Source organism: Lissotriton vulgaris, chromosome 6 (assembly GCF_964263255.1).
Source record: "Lissotriton vulgaris chromosome 6, aLisVul1.2, whole genome shotgun sequence".
NCBI classification, from domain to species: domain Eukaryota; kingdom Metazoa; phylum Chordata; class Amphibia; order Caudata; family Salamandridae; genus Lissotriton; species Lissotriton vulgaris.
The window spans coordinates 183,970,186-183,985,959 of record NC_141694.1 but is presented as its reverse complement, the minus strand read 5'-3'; the positions used below and the strand labels follow the sequence as shown (position 1 = coordinate 183,985,959).

General features: G+C 47.7%; 1 protein-coding gene across 1 annotated transcript in view; it reads right to left on the bottom strand.

The window, feature by feature from the left end:
- MMUT (methylmalonyl-CoA mutase) overlaps positions 1-15,774 on the bottom strand; it is a 267,755-nt gene that overhangs the window by 121,843 nt on the left and 130,138 nt on the right. Inside the window, exon 8 of the mRNA XM_086926220.1 lies at positions 2,792-2,907. Within this exon, the coding sequence (XP_086782346.1) occupies positions 2,792-2,907 (116 nt within the window). The remainder of the gene's footprint in view (positions 1-2,791; positions 2,908-15,774) is intronic.

Below are 15,774 nucleotides of genomic sequence, written 5' to 3'. Positions count from 1 at the left end.
TTAACACGGAGGATTGACAAGGATGGCAAAAAGAAATGTACGAACAATTATGTATATTTCTCTCATGTTTTTTACTTCATAGTGTAGACTTTGTTGAAATATGTCATACAGTTCAGTGCATACATAAACATAAACAGTACAGTGCAGAGTGTCCCGAGTGTATCAGTGAAACCAAAATAACAATACACAAAACATAAGTTCTCTAAAGGCACAGTGGTTTCTAAATGGATATATAAAAAGGAAAAAGACCAAGAAAGAATAATTTGATTGTTAAAAGTGATTCTACGCAGTCGTAGACACTCTCTTTAAAGGTTCAATTCCTTGTTGCGTCGACGGCGTTTCGACCCTTTAGGGTGTGGGTCTCGTCAGGACAGGACAATGAAGGACATCTGAATGTTATCACGTATTCACCCATGCATGGTGAAATAATGAAAAAATCACTCACTTACAAGTGACCCAGCCGGGTACACATGTAGTGGTCAAAGAATTGCAATGAGCAATGTGCAACCAATGGCACTGTTAATGTTGTCTCAAGGTAATACCTGAGGTCAATTGAAAGTAGCGCGGATAGCCAAATTAGCATCCGGTTCGTGGGTCCAATTATTGCCGTATATTTTTATGTCGAGGAAAATGCCTCGCTTCTGTGGAGCCCGGTCGCGTCTCACAGCTCTCTCTCCTTCCGTCTGACGGTTCCGGAATTGTTGGCCCTGGTTCCTTTGTGAGTAGGGTTTTCCTTGTTTTTCGTTGAAGATCGTTTCTACACATGGCATGTGATGTAATCCAGGAGACAGAAGTAGTAGAAGATAGGAGATTTAATGAAGGATAACAGCTTGTACATCCACAAAGAATGTAGAACCACAAAAGAGTCATAACAATTCTAAAAGGACAGGAGGAAGGAATACAACAGCATGGAGCTGTCCACAGTTGCTATCATTCTGGGCTAACATATTCACTACGATCCATAATATAATAGGTACAACTCCTACAGGGCTTACCAGGATATGTAAAGGACATGCCAGTTAGGGCGCGGAAACTTCATGCTAGGCTTCCCCTGTTTGCTAAGCGCCGGGTGGCCATGCACTGGGGGAGGAAGAGGGCTCCTCCCATGAAAGACTATATCCACGACGTAACATTCGGCCATACGCAATTGACCACCTTTTGGCAACTAATGCCGTCGGCATCCAGGCCTAGGGATATATGGGAGCCTTTCTTGGTATGGGCCCGAGCTCAACCTGCAGGAGGAGGAAGATCTCCAGAGGCATCTGTAGATCTGTAGACAAGTACAAGAAGGCAAGAGGGAGGATGGAGTACTGTGGTGGAAGGATACAGCACACGTGGCATAGTTTTTACATTGAAAGAACAAGTAAGATTTGCACAAATTGGGCGTGGAGATATAGTGGACTCTAAACTGTTACCCTTATGTTAGACAATATATAGTGCTTTGAGGGCTTCTACTCCTTTTTAATTTTTATTTGTACAGATGGACGCACACGTTTGAAATAACATCTGTAACTCAAGTGGTATGCCAATGTATGGACAATAAGGTAATGATTAGCAAATGGCTTGTTGTTTGTAGCATTGTCTGAAAATGCCAATAAATATATATAAAATATATTTTTTTTAACAAGAAGTGGAGTGAGATGTGACAGATGGACACCGAAAAGAGAAACATATTGACAGGGGAGCTGAACAGCGATAGAAAAACTGGAAATAGGTGCCAAAAATGGACACCAAGAGGACAGTGCCGGAAGAGATGGTAGTGACAGAAGAGCGGTAGTGATGGGAGATGGTATGAACGATGATAGTGAACGTAGAAGTGTTATATAAATCCACAAGGGCATGTCACAGGAGAGAGAGAGAGCAGCGAGTGACATTAAGAGAGAGAGGAAAGCAATGACAAGAGGGAAATACATACACAATGGGGGAAGACAGAAATTATACAGTGTACACAAAATGTATTTCCAGTGCCAGAATACAAACCTTATTGTGACAAATGCAGCATGTTTCCTTCAATACCATTTCTCTTCCCCAGAATGCTAACTCTCGTTAGCTTAAAACGATTTCACTCCTGGAGTACTGAGAATGAAAAGTCTAAAGACCTCTTATCTACCAAGGGATTGCATGCATTCTGTAGATTTATAGAGAGCCCTCTTTCACATCTTTATATGAGAGAAACAGAATATTCCTGATTAAGTACGGGGGACACTCCAAGAACAAGAGTCTACGAGCAGTCTCCAAGTGCAAGGCAGTGGTAGTAGCTGAGCTTCAGTAGGAAGGCAACTTTGTCATTCCATATCTAGATGATTGGGGCACTCAAGGCTTTTTGAAGATCAAATCGAGGAATAATCTAAAATAAACTCTGCACATGACTATGATGCTGATCCTGACATGAGGAGGGGGAGAGTGGGATGACTTGAAATATGAATACCCTCAATGGAGAACTAGGATTGCAAGTGAGTAGCTTGTTCACCTCAATCATGGGATTGTCCCTAGAATTCATAAATGTCATAGCAGAAACACAAGCTTGACAAGCACTTCACGAGAGAACAGGAATACAGACAAGTTAGAGATTCCCCTATGCAGTTTACGTGGGGAAGCATGCTATACCATAACATCCAGTCAGAATCAATGCAACTGTGTTTTGTAAAGCAATGTATGTATCTGCGCTCATCAAGGTTTCAAAGTCTACGGAAGCATGTTTTGCACCTAGAGAAGTACACTTTTACCTTAACCTTATCCGGAGACAAAAAATATACATGCTGAAAATAAGAGATGAAAATGACAATCTTACCCTTTCAAGTTTTTCAATTTGCTTCTGGCGAACAGAAGAGTTATCGATGGATAAAACCTCAACAGTCTCTTCTTTTTCTAGCTTGTACTTATTTACTCCAACAATAACTTCAGCACCTGTGAAAGTAAGAGGAAAAATGTAATCATTCACTAAATGTACAATGGTTTCTAAATTGGAGGTTTATTAAAACGTCCCAAATCTAAGAGTCATTGTGAGCTTAAGAATAAACACAAATAAATGTGTGAGCGGCGTGGTACTTTGAAGAAAAAAAAATCTGTGTTGTGGATCACCGAAGATGAAGGCTACCAAATCAAAATCTTTGTTTTATCAGTTCTTATTAGAAATAAACCTGTGGGTTTGATTATTTCCTTGACAGATAATAGAAGAAGTGAGCTCTTCGCTTTGAATATTGAGCAACATTGGGAACATCAAGCAAGGGGAGGTTGAGTGATATTTTCCACTCTGGTTTAGTACTTTAGTTTAAGAATAATGTGCTGCCCATATTAGTTTTGCTGTAGTGGCAAAAGACTATTACACTAGATTTATAGGAGTGAGCATAGTGCAAGTGATTATAGTATGCTTTCAATCGGCCCCTACAATCGAAAAGGCATGTCTCAGTTGTTATACCTGCAACAATGGTGCATTGATTCTCTTGCATACAGATTAGTGATGCCTTACTGAGATTTCCTGATTTATGGCAGCAAATTAAATACTCATACTCAAAAAGTAACTTTCCACGTCGATTGCAAAAGTATACCATCGCCTTTAAGGTAGGTTTCAACTTGTAAAGACACGCTGTGCAAGTGTTATGCAAGGAATGGAAGAGTGTATGCATTTGAGCTTACTGCAGGCAATGTTTGTTTTTTGTTTTAATAATAGGGAAATCAACAGTGAAAATCGGCCCAGCAGACCACAAAAGCAGGCCCACAAACAGCCAAAAAATGAAATAGTCAGCAATGACTCGGCGACCAGGCCTTTGAGCACTGCCTGATTGGCGTATAGGCCAGTCCGACCATGGCTCAGAAACACCTTTCAACTGCCTCCTGCTGATTCTGCCTGTGCTCATTCTGCTTAGCCTGTTCAAACAACTCACAGGTCAAGTGGCAAAGCGCTGACCTGGCAAGTTAAACAAAATAGATGGGAAATGCATTCTTTTACATTAATTGCATTAACCTTCATTTGGTTAATGCAATCACTACATTTAGGCATCGTTGGCGCCGTGGTGGATTGTGACTTCAGATTTATAGTGCTACAAGGTCCCAGTATGCGACTGAAAGCACTGTGAATATGCACATTGCTAGAGGCAGAGCCAGCTCGCAACCAAGATGGCCGCTTGAGCCGGGAGCTCCCCAGCCTCACCACACAATCCTACAATTATCCTAGGTGTCGCACACAACTATACTGCCCTGCACCCGTGATCTACCCTGCTGAGCCATCACGGAGCCTAATCCCCCCCAAAAACTGTGGATTGCCTACCTGCCTATGGCTGTCGGTGGGTGCCGAGGCGGCGAGGGCATCAGTGCTGCGGAGGCCTCGTGGACTTCAGGGGCTTCGTCGGAGATGAGAGCGTGGCTGCTGCTGAGAGGGAGCATTTCTGCAGAGTCGGAGCCGGCGACGGCCATTAGGAGAGACGGACCCCGGCAGGTAGGCGCGCGGCCTACGTGAAGCCCGGAGAGGCGGGCTCGAGCACCAGCCGCAGCCTGCTTGGATAGCGCGGCCCGCCTGCCGTGGGGACGGCCTAACGGAGTCTCCGGAGGTTGCGGGCGGCTGCCCGGGGCTCACAGCACATCTGCCCGGTGGGGGGTAGACCGGCCCCCGCCACCTCCTCCCGATGGTGTCTGGGGCGGACGCCCCGCTGGGAGTGTGGTTGAGCAGACGGGAGCTTCGCTGGGAGGCACTGCCCCGAGAAGGATCCGGTGGGGATGAGTGCGATGCTCTATGGCCGGTGTTTGCACCTGCCATGGGAGGCCCGCAACCATTGCACTGATCCTGCGACGCACCCATTGACTGGCGGCTGGCGGAGGTGCGGTGCTGAGCGCCCTTCCCTATACAATCGGCGCTTTTTGGTGTGTGTCTTTACCGGTGGGGAACGCCACGCAGCGTGACTGCACAGAGGTGCGGATAGCAGAATGACGGAGCCTGCACGTGCCCGGATACGAGGTGAGACACCTACCCCCTGGGGGATAGTGTCAGGGCCGGTCCTAGAACTCCTGGGGCCCCGGGCGAAAGGGAAGATGTGAGGCCCCTCTAATTTGCATGTAACTTCCAGTCGCAGCCGGCATGACTCGCGTGTGGAGGGTCTCGTGGGAGTTCGGGAGGTGGGGAACAGGAAGCAGGCAGCCTTCCTCCCCTAAGCCAATCCCAATGCTGCAATGGCATTGCAGCCTACATAGAGAAAGGCCAGAGTGTGCATGACTGGTTTGGTCGAACAGTCAGCGCCCTTAGCAGTTGGCAAGGGACTTCCCCCTGCCCTAAAGCAGACCCGCCCGCCCCCAACCAAACACTTCTGCTTTCTCGCAGTGCTAGAAGTAGAAACATAAAACGGTAATTTTAGCATTTTGTGTTTCTGCTTTTGCGAGAAAGTAGTGGGGCGACGCTCCTCCGCCCTAGTGGAGGTCCCGCCCTTGGTAAGATCACAAGAAGTGACATCTCAGAAAATGACATTGCAGGACTATTGATCTTATTTGGCATCACTGAAGAGACCTAACGTGGATATCAGTAACATGGACAAAAAGCTAAATATACAAATGAAATAAGTCCATATATTTTAAAACTGTTAAATGGATTACATTTGTCTCATTAGATGGAAAAGATAGGTGCAGGTCTCACAAAGATGTATATTATTTACTCCTCGTTAACGGATTGTTTCCAGATGAGTGCATGATACACTTTCCAGTTCTGCCTCATAAAGGGGTTCAAAATTACAAGACACAATTGCAAACAAATAAAGATTGTACATAAACAAAAAAAGACTTAGAACAACCTAGACCACTGCTAAATCATACATTGACTTGAAGGTATGCTACAGATTCAAGAGGTTGTCAAATCAACGTTTTTGATTTGGTGGTAGAACTGTAGGAAGTAGAAGTGGCCAGCTTTAGCGCTGGTGGAGCCCTGTGCGACAATGTTGGTGCCCCCAATTACTTGCTCTGCCACGGATTCCCTCACTACCACCCATTAACAGTGCCCCTCAAGTCTCCATAACTACACTCTCTCTCAGATGCATTTAATTCGCACGGTCACTCGTTTTAGCTCTGTGCGCCATGCACACACCTTAGCGCTGAAGCGCTAGGGTGTGCGCATGAGTGTAGCATAGGTTTTGTACATAAGGGTACCCTTCTTGTGCAAAATACTCTGCTGGGTACGATACATAGCTTTTCCCACTTTGCATACGTGCTGCACAGTGTAGCGCGCATGCAAAGTCGCAAAAGCATGGAGAAATGAAAGCTTTTCTCTGGTTAGCGCCTGCTTTCAAGGGGCGTTAACTTTTGTCGCAAAACCATGTTCACAAATCTTTGTAAATATGGTTTTGCGTCAAAGTGTATGGGTGGTTACATGGGAACGCCCATGTACCACTCCCTCGGTGCAAAGTAACGCAAAGCAGTGCTTTGCGCTGCTTTGCACTACTTAGAGGATCCTTTCCAGCGCAAAACAAGTTTTCGCTGGAAAGAAAATAGCAGCAAAGAAAATAATTGTGCTGGTTAGCGTCACTCTTGTGATGCAAAACCAGCGCAAAAGGATTGAAAATCTCCCCCTTCATGTTTTATCTCTCTCTCACCTCTACCCTCCATTCGCTGTTTCTGCCTCTCAAGCTTCCACCTCTCCCCTACATGCCTTGCTATTCACCACTCTTCTCTCCGGCCTCTTACCCTGCTTCACCTCTTGTGCCAGGACGCAATACAGGTCCCTGCAGCACAGATGGGCACACAACAATTCTGAGGGCCCCATCTCACCAGGGGGATCCCATTCAGCCTAGGGCCAATGAATATCTGAGAGATGTGGAAGACTCTGGGGTCCATTATTACATTCTGCAGAACGGGGACCCCATCATTTTGTGTTACACAACTGCTCTTGTGTTACTTTTCAGATGCGTAAAGCAATGAATGGTGAGTGGCTTGAGGGGTTATATCACTTGGGTGTATCTTGGAGGGTTCATTGCACTCCCCTTGGGGTGATAAGGATGAGTGTGGGATCACCCCCCATCCCTCCCCATAACTGAATGTTAGCATATCCACTAAACTTTTAAAGACCAAATTGCTCATTCTTCTTTCAATTCATGTCAATTACATGAAAATAAAAAACACCAAGCGCTTATAACTGGAGTTTATTATTTATGTTTAACTCCTTTTATGTTTGTTTTGTATGAACATGCTTGTTTGAGAAAAAAAAACAGTTGCAAAAAAGCGAAAAGAATAATAAGCCCTTTATCCATTTTCTGTCTTCTCCCTTCCATGGAAGAAGCAGCGCCTTTTGTGATGTGAGATCACTCTGTGTTTTTGTGTTGTGAGCCCTGCAGGATGATCTGCGTTTCATTCATGCAGGGGCAGGGCTCACTTCACACCTCACAGTTCAAGTAGCTGCCTAACTGCTGTTATGGAGATGCAGCGATTAGGCTGATCACGGCCACAAACACAAACCCGCCTTGCCCACTCTGCAGCATCTGAAAGGATGGGGTGTCATATTGCTTTTTCATTCCATGGCGCGGTGAGGGGGCCCCGCCGTGGGCCTCGCACACTACACCATGGCTGTAAACCCCAAGGGAGGCGGCTCCCCCCCTGTCACTCTTACAATGGCACACTTTAAAAAAAGTTGATGGGCTCGTGGCGGGGCCCCATCAGCCGCGAGGCCCTGGGCAGCCGCCCACTCTGCGCATGCCTAGCGCCGGCCCTGGATAGTGTATAGCACAGTCTGTGCCTCGAACTGACAATCCTGCGGGGCCCTGAGAAAAGAACTAGATGGACTGGGCTAAGCCTCTGGGGGGGCCCCCGGCGGCGACTTTCCACGGGTGTGGACTGTTGTGAGACTCCATTGAGAATAGTTCCCTCTGCGGGCTGGCTGCTCCCTGTTCCTACTGAATGTTCCGGATCGTGTAGCCACCACATGACTGTAGGGCAGCACCCTTTTAGTACAAAGTTTGGGCTACCTTCAGTCTGAGGACTCTAAGACAACAGTTATAAATTGAGAACGCCACTACACATTCAGGTTATACTGTTGTGAATACTGGCATTCCTGAGGAGTCGATCCGAGGGTGGCGGCTAGGGGAGCTGGATTTATTTACCCAGGGGTGCTTCTGCGGGCAACCTCCCTCCCGCCTGCCCTGACGGGCCACGCATATGGTCTGGAGGTTGGGTTGCACTACCGCTATGGGGAGCGTGGACAGAAACCAATCAAAACTATTGTTTGATCCGAAGAGGCCGCAATCCATTGATACTCTCCCGGAGTATGGGGCCAGCAGGCAGGAACAGACTGGTGAGACTCAACAGCAAGACATCCGTGGGCTCTTAATTGCCATGGAGAAGAGTCTGCAGGGAAGCATTGCCTCCTTGGGAACTAAGATGGACGCGCTCTCCTATCGGATGGACCGCATGGCAGAGTGGTTAGATAAACAGGCAGAACGTATTGACATGTCTGAAAGGAGGTTGACTGAGGTCGAGGAGGCTCATACCACCCTGGACTCGGAGCACATGCAGTTGGGCTGGGTATTTCAGGTCATCCAGGAAAAGACGGAGGACTTGGAGGCCCGCTCTCGGAGATGCAATCTCCGTATTACTGGCCTTCCAGAGACTAAACAAACTGGAAATATGGAGCTCTTCATTGAACGCCTCTTGAAGGCCTTATTGGGTGATACTGCCTTCTCGGGGATGTTCGTGGTTGAAAGGGCTCACCGATCCCTGGGCCCAAGGCCTAAGCCGGGTGCGCCGCCCAGACCTATAATCGCCAAATTTCTAAACTACAGGGACTGGGATACAGCGCTCAGACTCGCCTGGGAGAAACAACTGCTTCAATAAGAAGGATCGACGATCTCCCTGTTCCCGGACTTTACGGCTAGGGTTCAGGAGGCGAGACGCCAGTTCATACCAATGAAACGGTTATTGCGAGACATGGGGGCTGACTATGCAATGCTGTACCCTGCGAAACTACTCGTCAACCGACAGGGGCGTTCAATGATCTTCACTGACCCCAAGGCACTCCAGAAGGCCCTTAAGGAATGGCGAAGGGAAAAACGTCTTTCTCGGGAAAAATATCTACTGGAGGAAGCGGCGAGCAGCGCTCTGGATGAGCAGGACTAGGTTGGCTGCCGGCCCACTAACGGCTAAGGACTGACTGCGGCGGTAGTTGTACTGAGCGCTATTGCATTGCCACCGGAGGACAGGGGGCCTCACCTCTGGGGCCTATTAACATTTCCCTTTGTAACTGGATAGATACCTTATGAGTGAGGTCTTGGATGGGGTTGGTAGGAGGGATGGGAAAAGGAATATGTTAGTTTGCCCAGTGGACATATTTGTTGTTACCATGTTTAGATAGGATGCCCCTCGCATTGGATAGTGGCGGACTACTGCGACCGCTTTTGGGGTCCGTGGGATGGGGGTGGTGGTCTTGGGAGCGAGTTGATGAACCCTTCAGGTGATGACTATTGGGGATTGCTAGGGCGGTCATGGGTGTTGTGATACTTAAGTGCTACAGCGCGGCACACTTTTTCTCTGCTTGGTGAGACAGGGAAGAAGCTCTTTATTGACAAGAGGAGAGATTTTGAAAACTAAGAGCTACCTCCACCCTCGCGTGAATCACACTGGTGAAATGGTATTTGTTTTTGTGGGTTGCAGGGGGGGAGGTGGTTGTTGGGGAGGGGAGGTTTTCGCGGCCAAGTTGGGGTTGGGCAGGCGTGGGAGGGTCCGGAGAGGGAAGTTGATGTTGGGCAGATATGGGAGGGCTCGGGAGGGTTGGGGGAAGCGACTTCGTGTCACAGTGGAGTGACAGTTTCTTTGATGATCCTGGATGTTTCCTTTGGCAGAAGGGCACTATTAAGGCACTGCGTACACCAGACACCTATACTTGCGCTACCACACCATGACTCAGACACCTCCTACTGACCCCTCTGCGGTCCTGTTAACATGAAAGGTGCGGGGTCTCAATGACCACCGCAAGGCCCGGAAGGTCCTACACTACCTCACCAGGCATCAGGTAGACATTGCTCTCCTGCAAGAGACCCATCTATGCCCAGACAGCCCAATTTTACGTACTAGGGGTTTCTTGGGTAGCGTTCATGTGGCAGGATGTACCTCACATGCTAGAGGGGTATTGACGTGGGTGAACCCGAAAGCCTCATTGACACTGACACCTCTAGAGACGGACAGGGAGGGGTGCTTCACTATTTCCAAATGTTGTGGTAAAGGTCTGGAGATTTGTATAATGAACATTTATGGCCCTAACTTTGACCACCCTGACTTCTACACATTACTGGCGGACAAAGCTCAGCTACATACTCAGGATTCTCTGCTCTGGAGGGAGAGGGGGGGGGGGGGGAGTTGGGAGGGGGGGGGGACGCCCAGAGATTGATAGGTCGGACGGACCGGACAGAAGCCAGAATACTTGAGTCGTCGATGGTGAGATTGGACCTCTGCGATGTGTGGAGTCATAGGCACCCAGGGAGGCTATACACATTATTCTGCTCCACACGATATCCATACTAGGATTGACTTTTGGTTGGTCTCTTATCATTTGCTCCAACATATTCATGCTTGTGTGATATTGCCCCGCACATACTCTGATCACTCGCCGCTCCTCCCGACTATAGATTCGCCCAAGAAGCGTATACCCCCGTTTATGTGGCGCTTTCCCCCTTATTCCTTGATCGACTACCCATTTCGGGAGGAACTGGCCACATCCATAGTCGTTTTTTTAAACAAACGTGGGTTCGGTTGATTCATATCAGACAGTCTGGGATGCCTTTAAGGCATATATTAGAGGGATCTCCATCTCTAAACACACAGGGATGCTAAAATCGATACGTGATTGATTAAAGAGGCTGGAGATAAAGCTAGAGGAGTTGGAGGACCGGAGATTGACTGACCGGAGTGAACTGCTAACACAGGAGCTGGCCCAGACGTTGCACGAATTCCATGAGGAGGCGGATGCTGAAATTAAACATCTTGGGAAATATGCCACGGCTAGAACTTATGGGGATGGGGAACGACCGGGATCAGTACTGGCTCAGTTGGCTCGCCAACGCCGGAACAGAACGGAGGTTCCGGTTATGAGAGCTGAGCCGACAGATCTGCCGCTCTCCAAAGCTCAGGTGGCAGAGAGGTTCCTGGCTCTGTATGCCTCCAGAGGTCCCGCCCCGGAGGAACGCATCCTAGATTATCTGACCCATATAGAGCAACCGTGTCTAACGGACCTGCACAGGGAATTCTTGGCTAGGCCGATTGAACAAGAGGAAATTGTCTTGGCCCTGTCGGGTATGAGGGCTGGCAGCGCCCTGGGTAGTGACGGCTTGACTGTCGCCTTTTATAAGGCCTTTTCTGACCTGTTGATCCCACAGTTGCTTACGTTATTTGAGGATATTTGTTCCTCGGGAGCGATGCCACCTACCATGCGCGAGGCTATATTGGTAGCCATTCTCAAACCTGGCAAACCACCAGGGGATTGCGCCTCATACAGGCCTCTATCATTGCTGAATGTGGACGCAAAGATACTTGCGAAACTCATAGCCAATCGTCTTAACCCTTTGGTAACTACACTGGTTGCCCCGGAGCAGGCTGGCTTCGTGCCCAGTCGTAATCTCACCTATAACCTTAGGACGGTGTTTGCAGCCATGCAGCACACGCGCCCGGAAGTCCCGGCGATGGCTGTATTCCTCGACACGGAGAAGGCCTTCAACTCCGTCGAGTGGTCTTTTCTACAGCAGGTCCTAGGCCGAATGGGGGTTGGGACATTCTTCCTCCAACTCCTGGCGACGTTATATTCCGCTCCCACGGCTCGCATCCCGATTGGAACCTTGATCACTGACCCGATTCCTATCTATAGTGGCACGAGACAATACTTTATGCGCTGGCGGCAGAGCCACTTGCCTGCGCCTTGCGCGAGTACCATGGACACAGGGGCGTGCGGTTTCCAAACTATCGTCTCATTGTATCCACATATGCGGACAACACTCTCCTGTATGTCAGGGATCTGGAGGTCCACCTCTCACCAGTACTGCGAGAAGTGGTACTGTTCAGTTTGCTATCAGGCATTAACGTCAATTGGAATAAATCAATTATGTTCCCACTCACGCAAGCTACATCACGTGTTGACCCGGAGTATCCATTGCAATGGACCACTGAAGTGGTGCAATACCTGGGGATCCAGTTACATACGGATTCCGAGGTAGTGCTGAGAGAGAACTACGGTGTTGCAATCTCCAAACTAGAAGACGACATCGAGAGGTGGATTGCCCTACCACTGTCCTTGCTGGGGAGAGTCTCCCTGATGAAAATTATCGTATTGCCAAGGCTCCTCTTTATATTTACTAATATACCCATGGTGCTGTCTAAGACATTTTTTAAGCAGCTACAATCACTGTTGATTCAATTAGCTTGGGCAGGTAAGCAGCCTAGGGTGACCTGGAAAATACTGACTCGTCCATACGCGGCAGGAGGACTGGGCGCCTCTGACATGGAGCTCTATTATAGGGCGACACAGAGCGCACACGCATATCACTGGATACACGGTCCAGCCGGGATCCCACACTTCCGCATTGAGACTATAGTTGCGGATCCGGTTCCCCTACCGGCACTTCTGTTTTCTCCCCGCGATCGCCGCACAGGAATAATGGATCATTGAACTCTGACACGCATGCGTGGCATCATATGCTGGACATACAAGCCGGCAACTTACTATACGCTCCGTCAGCTCCTATCCAATGGTGCTCCTGGCTCATCCCTTGCAGGGACAAGGGGTAATAGCAGCGCTGAGATCACTGGGAGTGCACATTATGGGGGACCTCTTCAATGATGGTACTGTCCGATCCTGGGATCAGGTAGCGATAATGGGAGAGCCGTTTTCGCTAATGTCGCGATTTCAGTTTCATAGGGTGCCGCATGCACTTAGGGACCTCTTGGGTGCGGACCTGATGGAACCTCCAGAGGTTGAGGCATTAACCTACATAATCCAGACTAAGTCCCCCGCCAAATTGGTGTCCAGGCTATACCACATAGCCCTCTTTGTGAGCCAAGCTGACTACGTTAAGGCGCGTCTAGAATGGCAGAGAGATCTAGATGTGGAAATGACTGATGAAAAGTGGCTGTACTGCTGTTCGAGCACCAAACGTATATCGCTAAATGGGCGCCATAGGCTGATCCTTTTTAAATTTCTTAACAGGGTGTACTATACCCCCGAAAGACTTCATGGATACGGCCTGCGTGTGAACCCACACTGTGAACGGTGCAGAGTGCTGGTTGCAGATTTTATACACGTTGCATGGTCCTGCCCGGGGATTGCTCACTTCTGGAACCAGGTGTATACAGAGGTTAATCAGGTCACTGCCCTCGAGCTGACTCCGGATCCGCTCCTAGCTATCCTAGGATATTCTAAACCTATCCTTAAGGACCTCAGACGAGTGGTAGATAGGTCCTTCCTCCTGGCCAGGAGATGTGTTGCACTTTCCTGGATGCGAGGCCCGACACCCACCTTGGAGCAATGGACTAGGGCAATGTTCTACTGCAGTACGCAGACAGAATTATATATCGAATTGATGCCCCCCGTAACAGGCCTAAGAACTTTTGGTCCCAATTCCTGATCTCGAGATATACACAAGATGCAACTGAAGAGGATGCGGCCATATCCGTAGGGGCAAACCACATAGAGGCTAACACACATTGAATCTGTGGACGTAACTTGGGCCTACCGCTATATACCGTATCAGGGTAGGCTATACACTGGGGGACATGTAGGCAACGCCTATGGCTGGGTCACACCATCTGTAGTGAAGTGGGTGACCCTAGATTGAAACATCGCCACACATTACAGTACCTTGTTACGTAGCCGCTGTGCACTGGTGAACTTTTTTTTCTTTAGTGGGGTTACTGTGCGGGTGTCATTTTACATTGTCTGACTTGGACTTCATATTCTGTTTGCATGTCCCTATGCCTTGCCTTGATAATTATTGCTTTCGGAAATTTTTAATATTCTTTGAAATGCCAATAAACAAATTAATTGGAAAAAAAATGCACATTGCTTTACATGTATTACGTACAGTATAACGTAGGCTGCAGCAAAATGTGCAGAGATTTAGTTTTCATTATAAAGCCAGGATTAACCTTCCATTACAGGAGTTTTGCATTAATTTTAAGATACTGTGCTTCTCAATAAAATAATCAAAAAGGTGCAATTTCTGAAATGTATCCCTTTCCCTTTCCATGCACCTCATTCTTGGATTTACCTGCGAGAAAGTGTCACACATTCGGCTGCTGAGCATCCCTCATAAGTGCACTGAAACTATGGAAATGTCACACATAGGCAATCTGAAAACTTGGCTGCTTTGCTGCAGGCAGAACTGACATAGAGAGAGGGGTAAAGGTGGTTTCCAGGTCAAAAAAATCCAGATGTGGCATTTGTGAGAGGGGTCTGTATTACAATGCAATGACTCAGAAGATCAACATTAGAAAGGGCATTACAGAGGGAACACCTCTGGTAGAAAAGCCTCTGGAGGATATTCAATGGAACAAAACCATATGGAAAATGTCTGTGCAAAGCCCCCATAAGGAAATATCGGGCATACCATGCAATAAGAGCTTGAATGGTAGCCTGTAAAGCCCCCTTTTTGTGTGTAACATGATGAGTGAGGGGATATGAGCTTGGGCTATCCATTCAAGTGCTTCTTCAGAGGATCCAATCAACAAAGGGTCTAAAAGGCCATGATGGGCAGTTTTTATTGACTAGCAAGAAAAGTTACCTCAGTCAAAGCTTGGTGCTAGGTACACTAGGGTACCTCCCGTAAAGGTCCGTTTTTGGCTACCAAAGGGCACATTTGTGTCAGGTAGGCGTTGGCCCAGGAAGACAATTCAAGCCGAACAATAGGACTGGACCACTGGATAGGTCCTAGAACACGGTACAAGGGAAAATATAAGCAACACTTGCCACTATATCCCACAAAGTACTTTGTGTAAAGAGTTTAAGTGGAAAGACCTGCAGTCCATCATGGAAACACTGTTGGGCCTAGACGACTTCTCATACCAAAAAGAGACACAATTCTGGTAAACAAAGAAGAAAAAGTGAACAGTAAAAAGGGGTTCACCAAATTAAAGTGCCACGAGGATGGAAATCTAAGAAGGTGGTACAAGTATAGAGAGTATGAAATCAGTGCTTTCCTATGCCTTTTCTATGTGAAGACGCTTGCACTGCTGTCATCTGATGTGCATCTGTTTGAAGAAACCTTGCACAGCTGCAGCCTATCCTGTGTATTTACAGAGGCAAAGACAATCCTGCACAGCTAGTCAGTGTACTGTGCCTGTTCTTTTTGTAAGAGAACCTTCCAATTGAGAGGGGATGGCCAAAGGCTGTTGGAGGACCAGGTGTATGCTCAAATTAGAAAGTGATAAAGAAAACAACAATGCGTAAAAAAAAAAAAAAAAAGAGGTTAAAGTGACGGTATACTTAGGTATGGCAATAAGATCTTAGCCCAAGTCAAAAATCTCAGATCAGAAGTCACGTTTAACAAAAGAAAAACCACAGAAATTTGCAAATTATAGCTTGCACCCCGCCATGCACTGCTTATGATCTCACATAGTAAATGGCTTCTATTTTAACAACACTTAAGCCCTCATTAGGATGTCGGTCGGAGTTGCCTCCAACCAACACCGTTTCGGTGAAGGAACTGCCCGACCATATATCGGCAGTTCTGCACATTTTATTATAATGCAACCGTACATGGTGTGGTTGTAGTGTAGTTCCTAGTTTCCCACTAGGCCCTGCGCATTGGAATAACATAAACAGTAGTATCG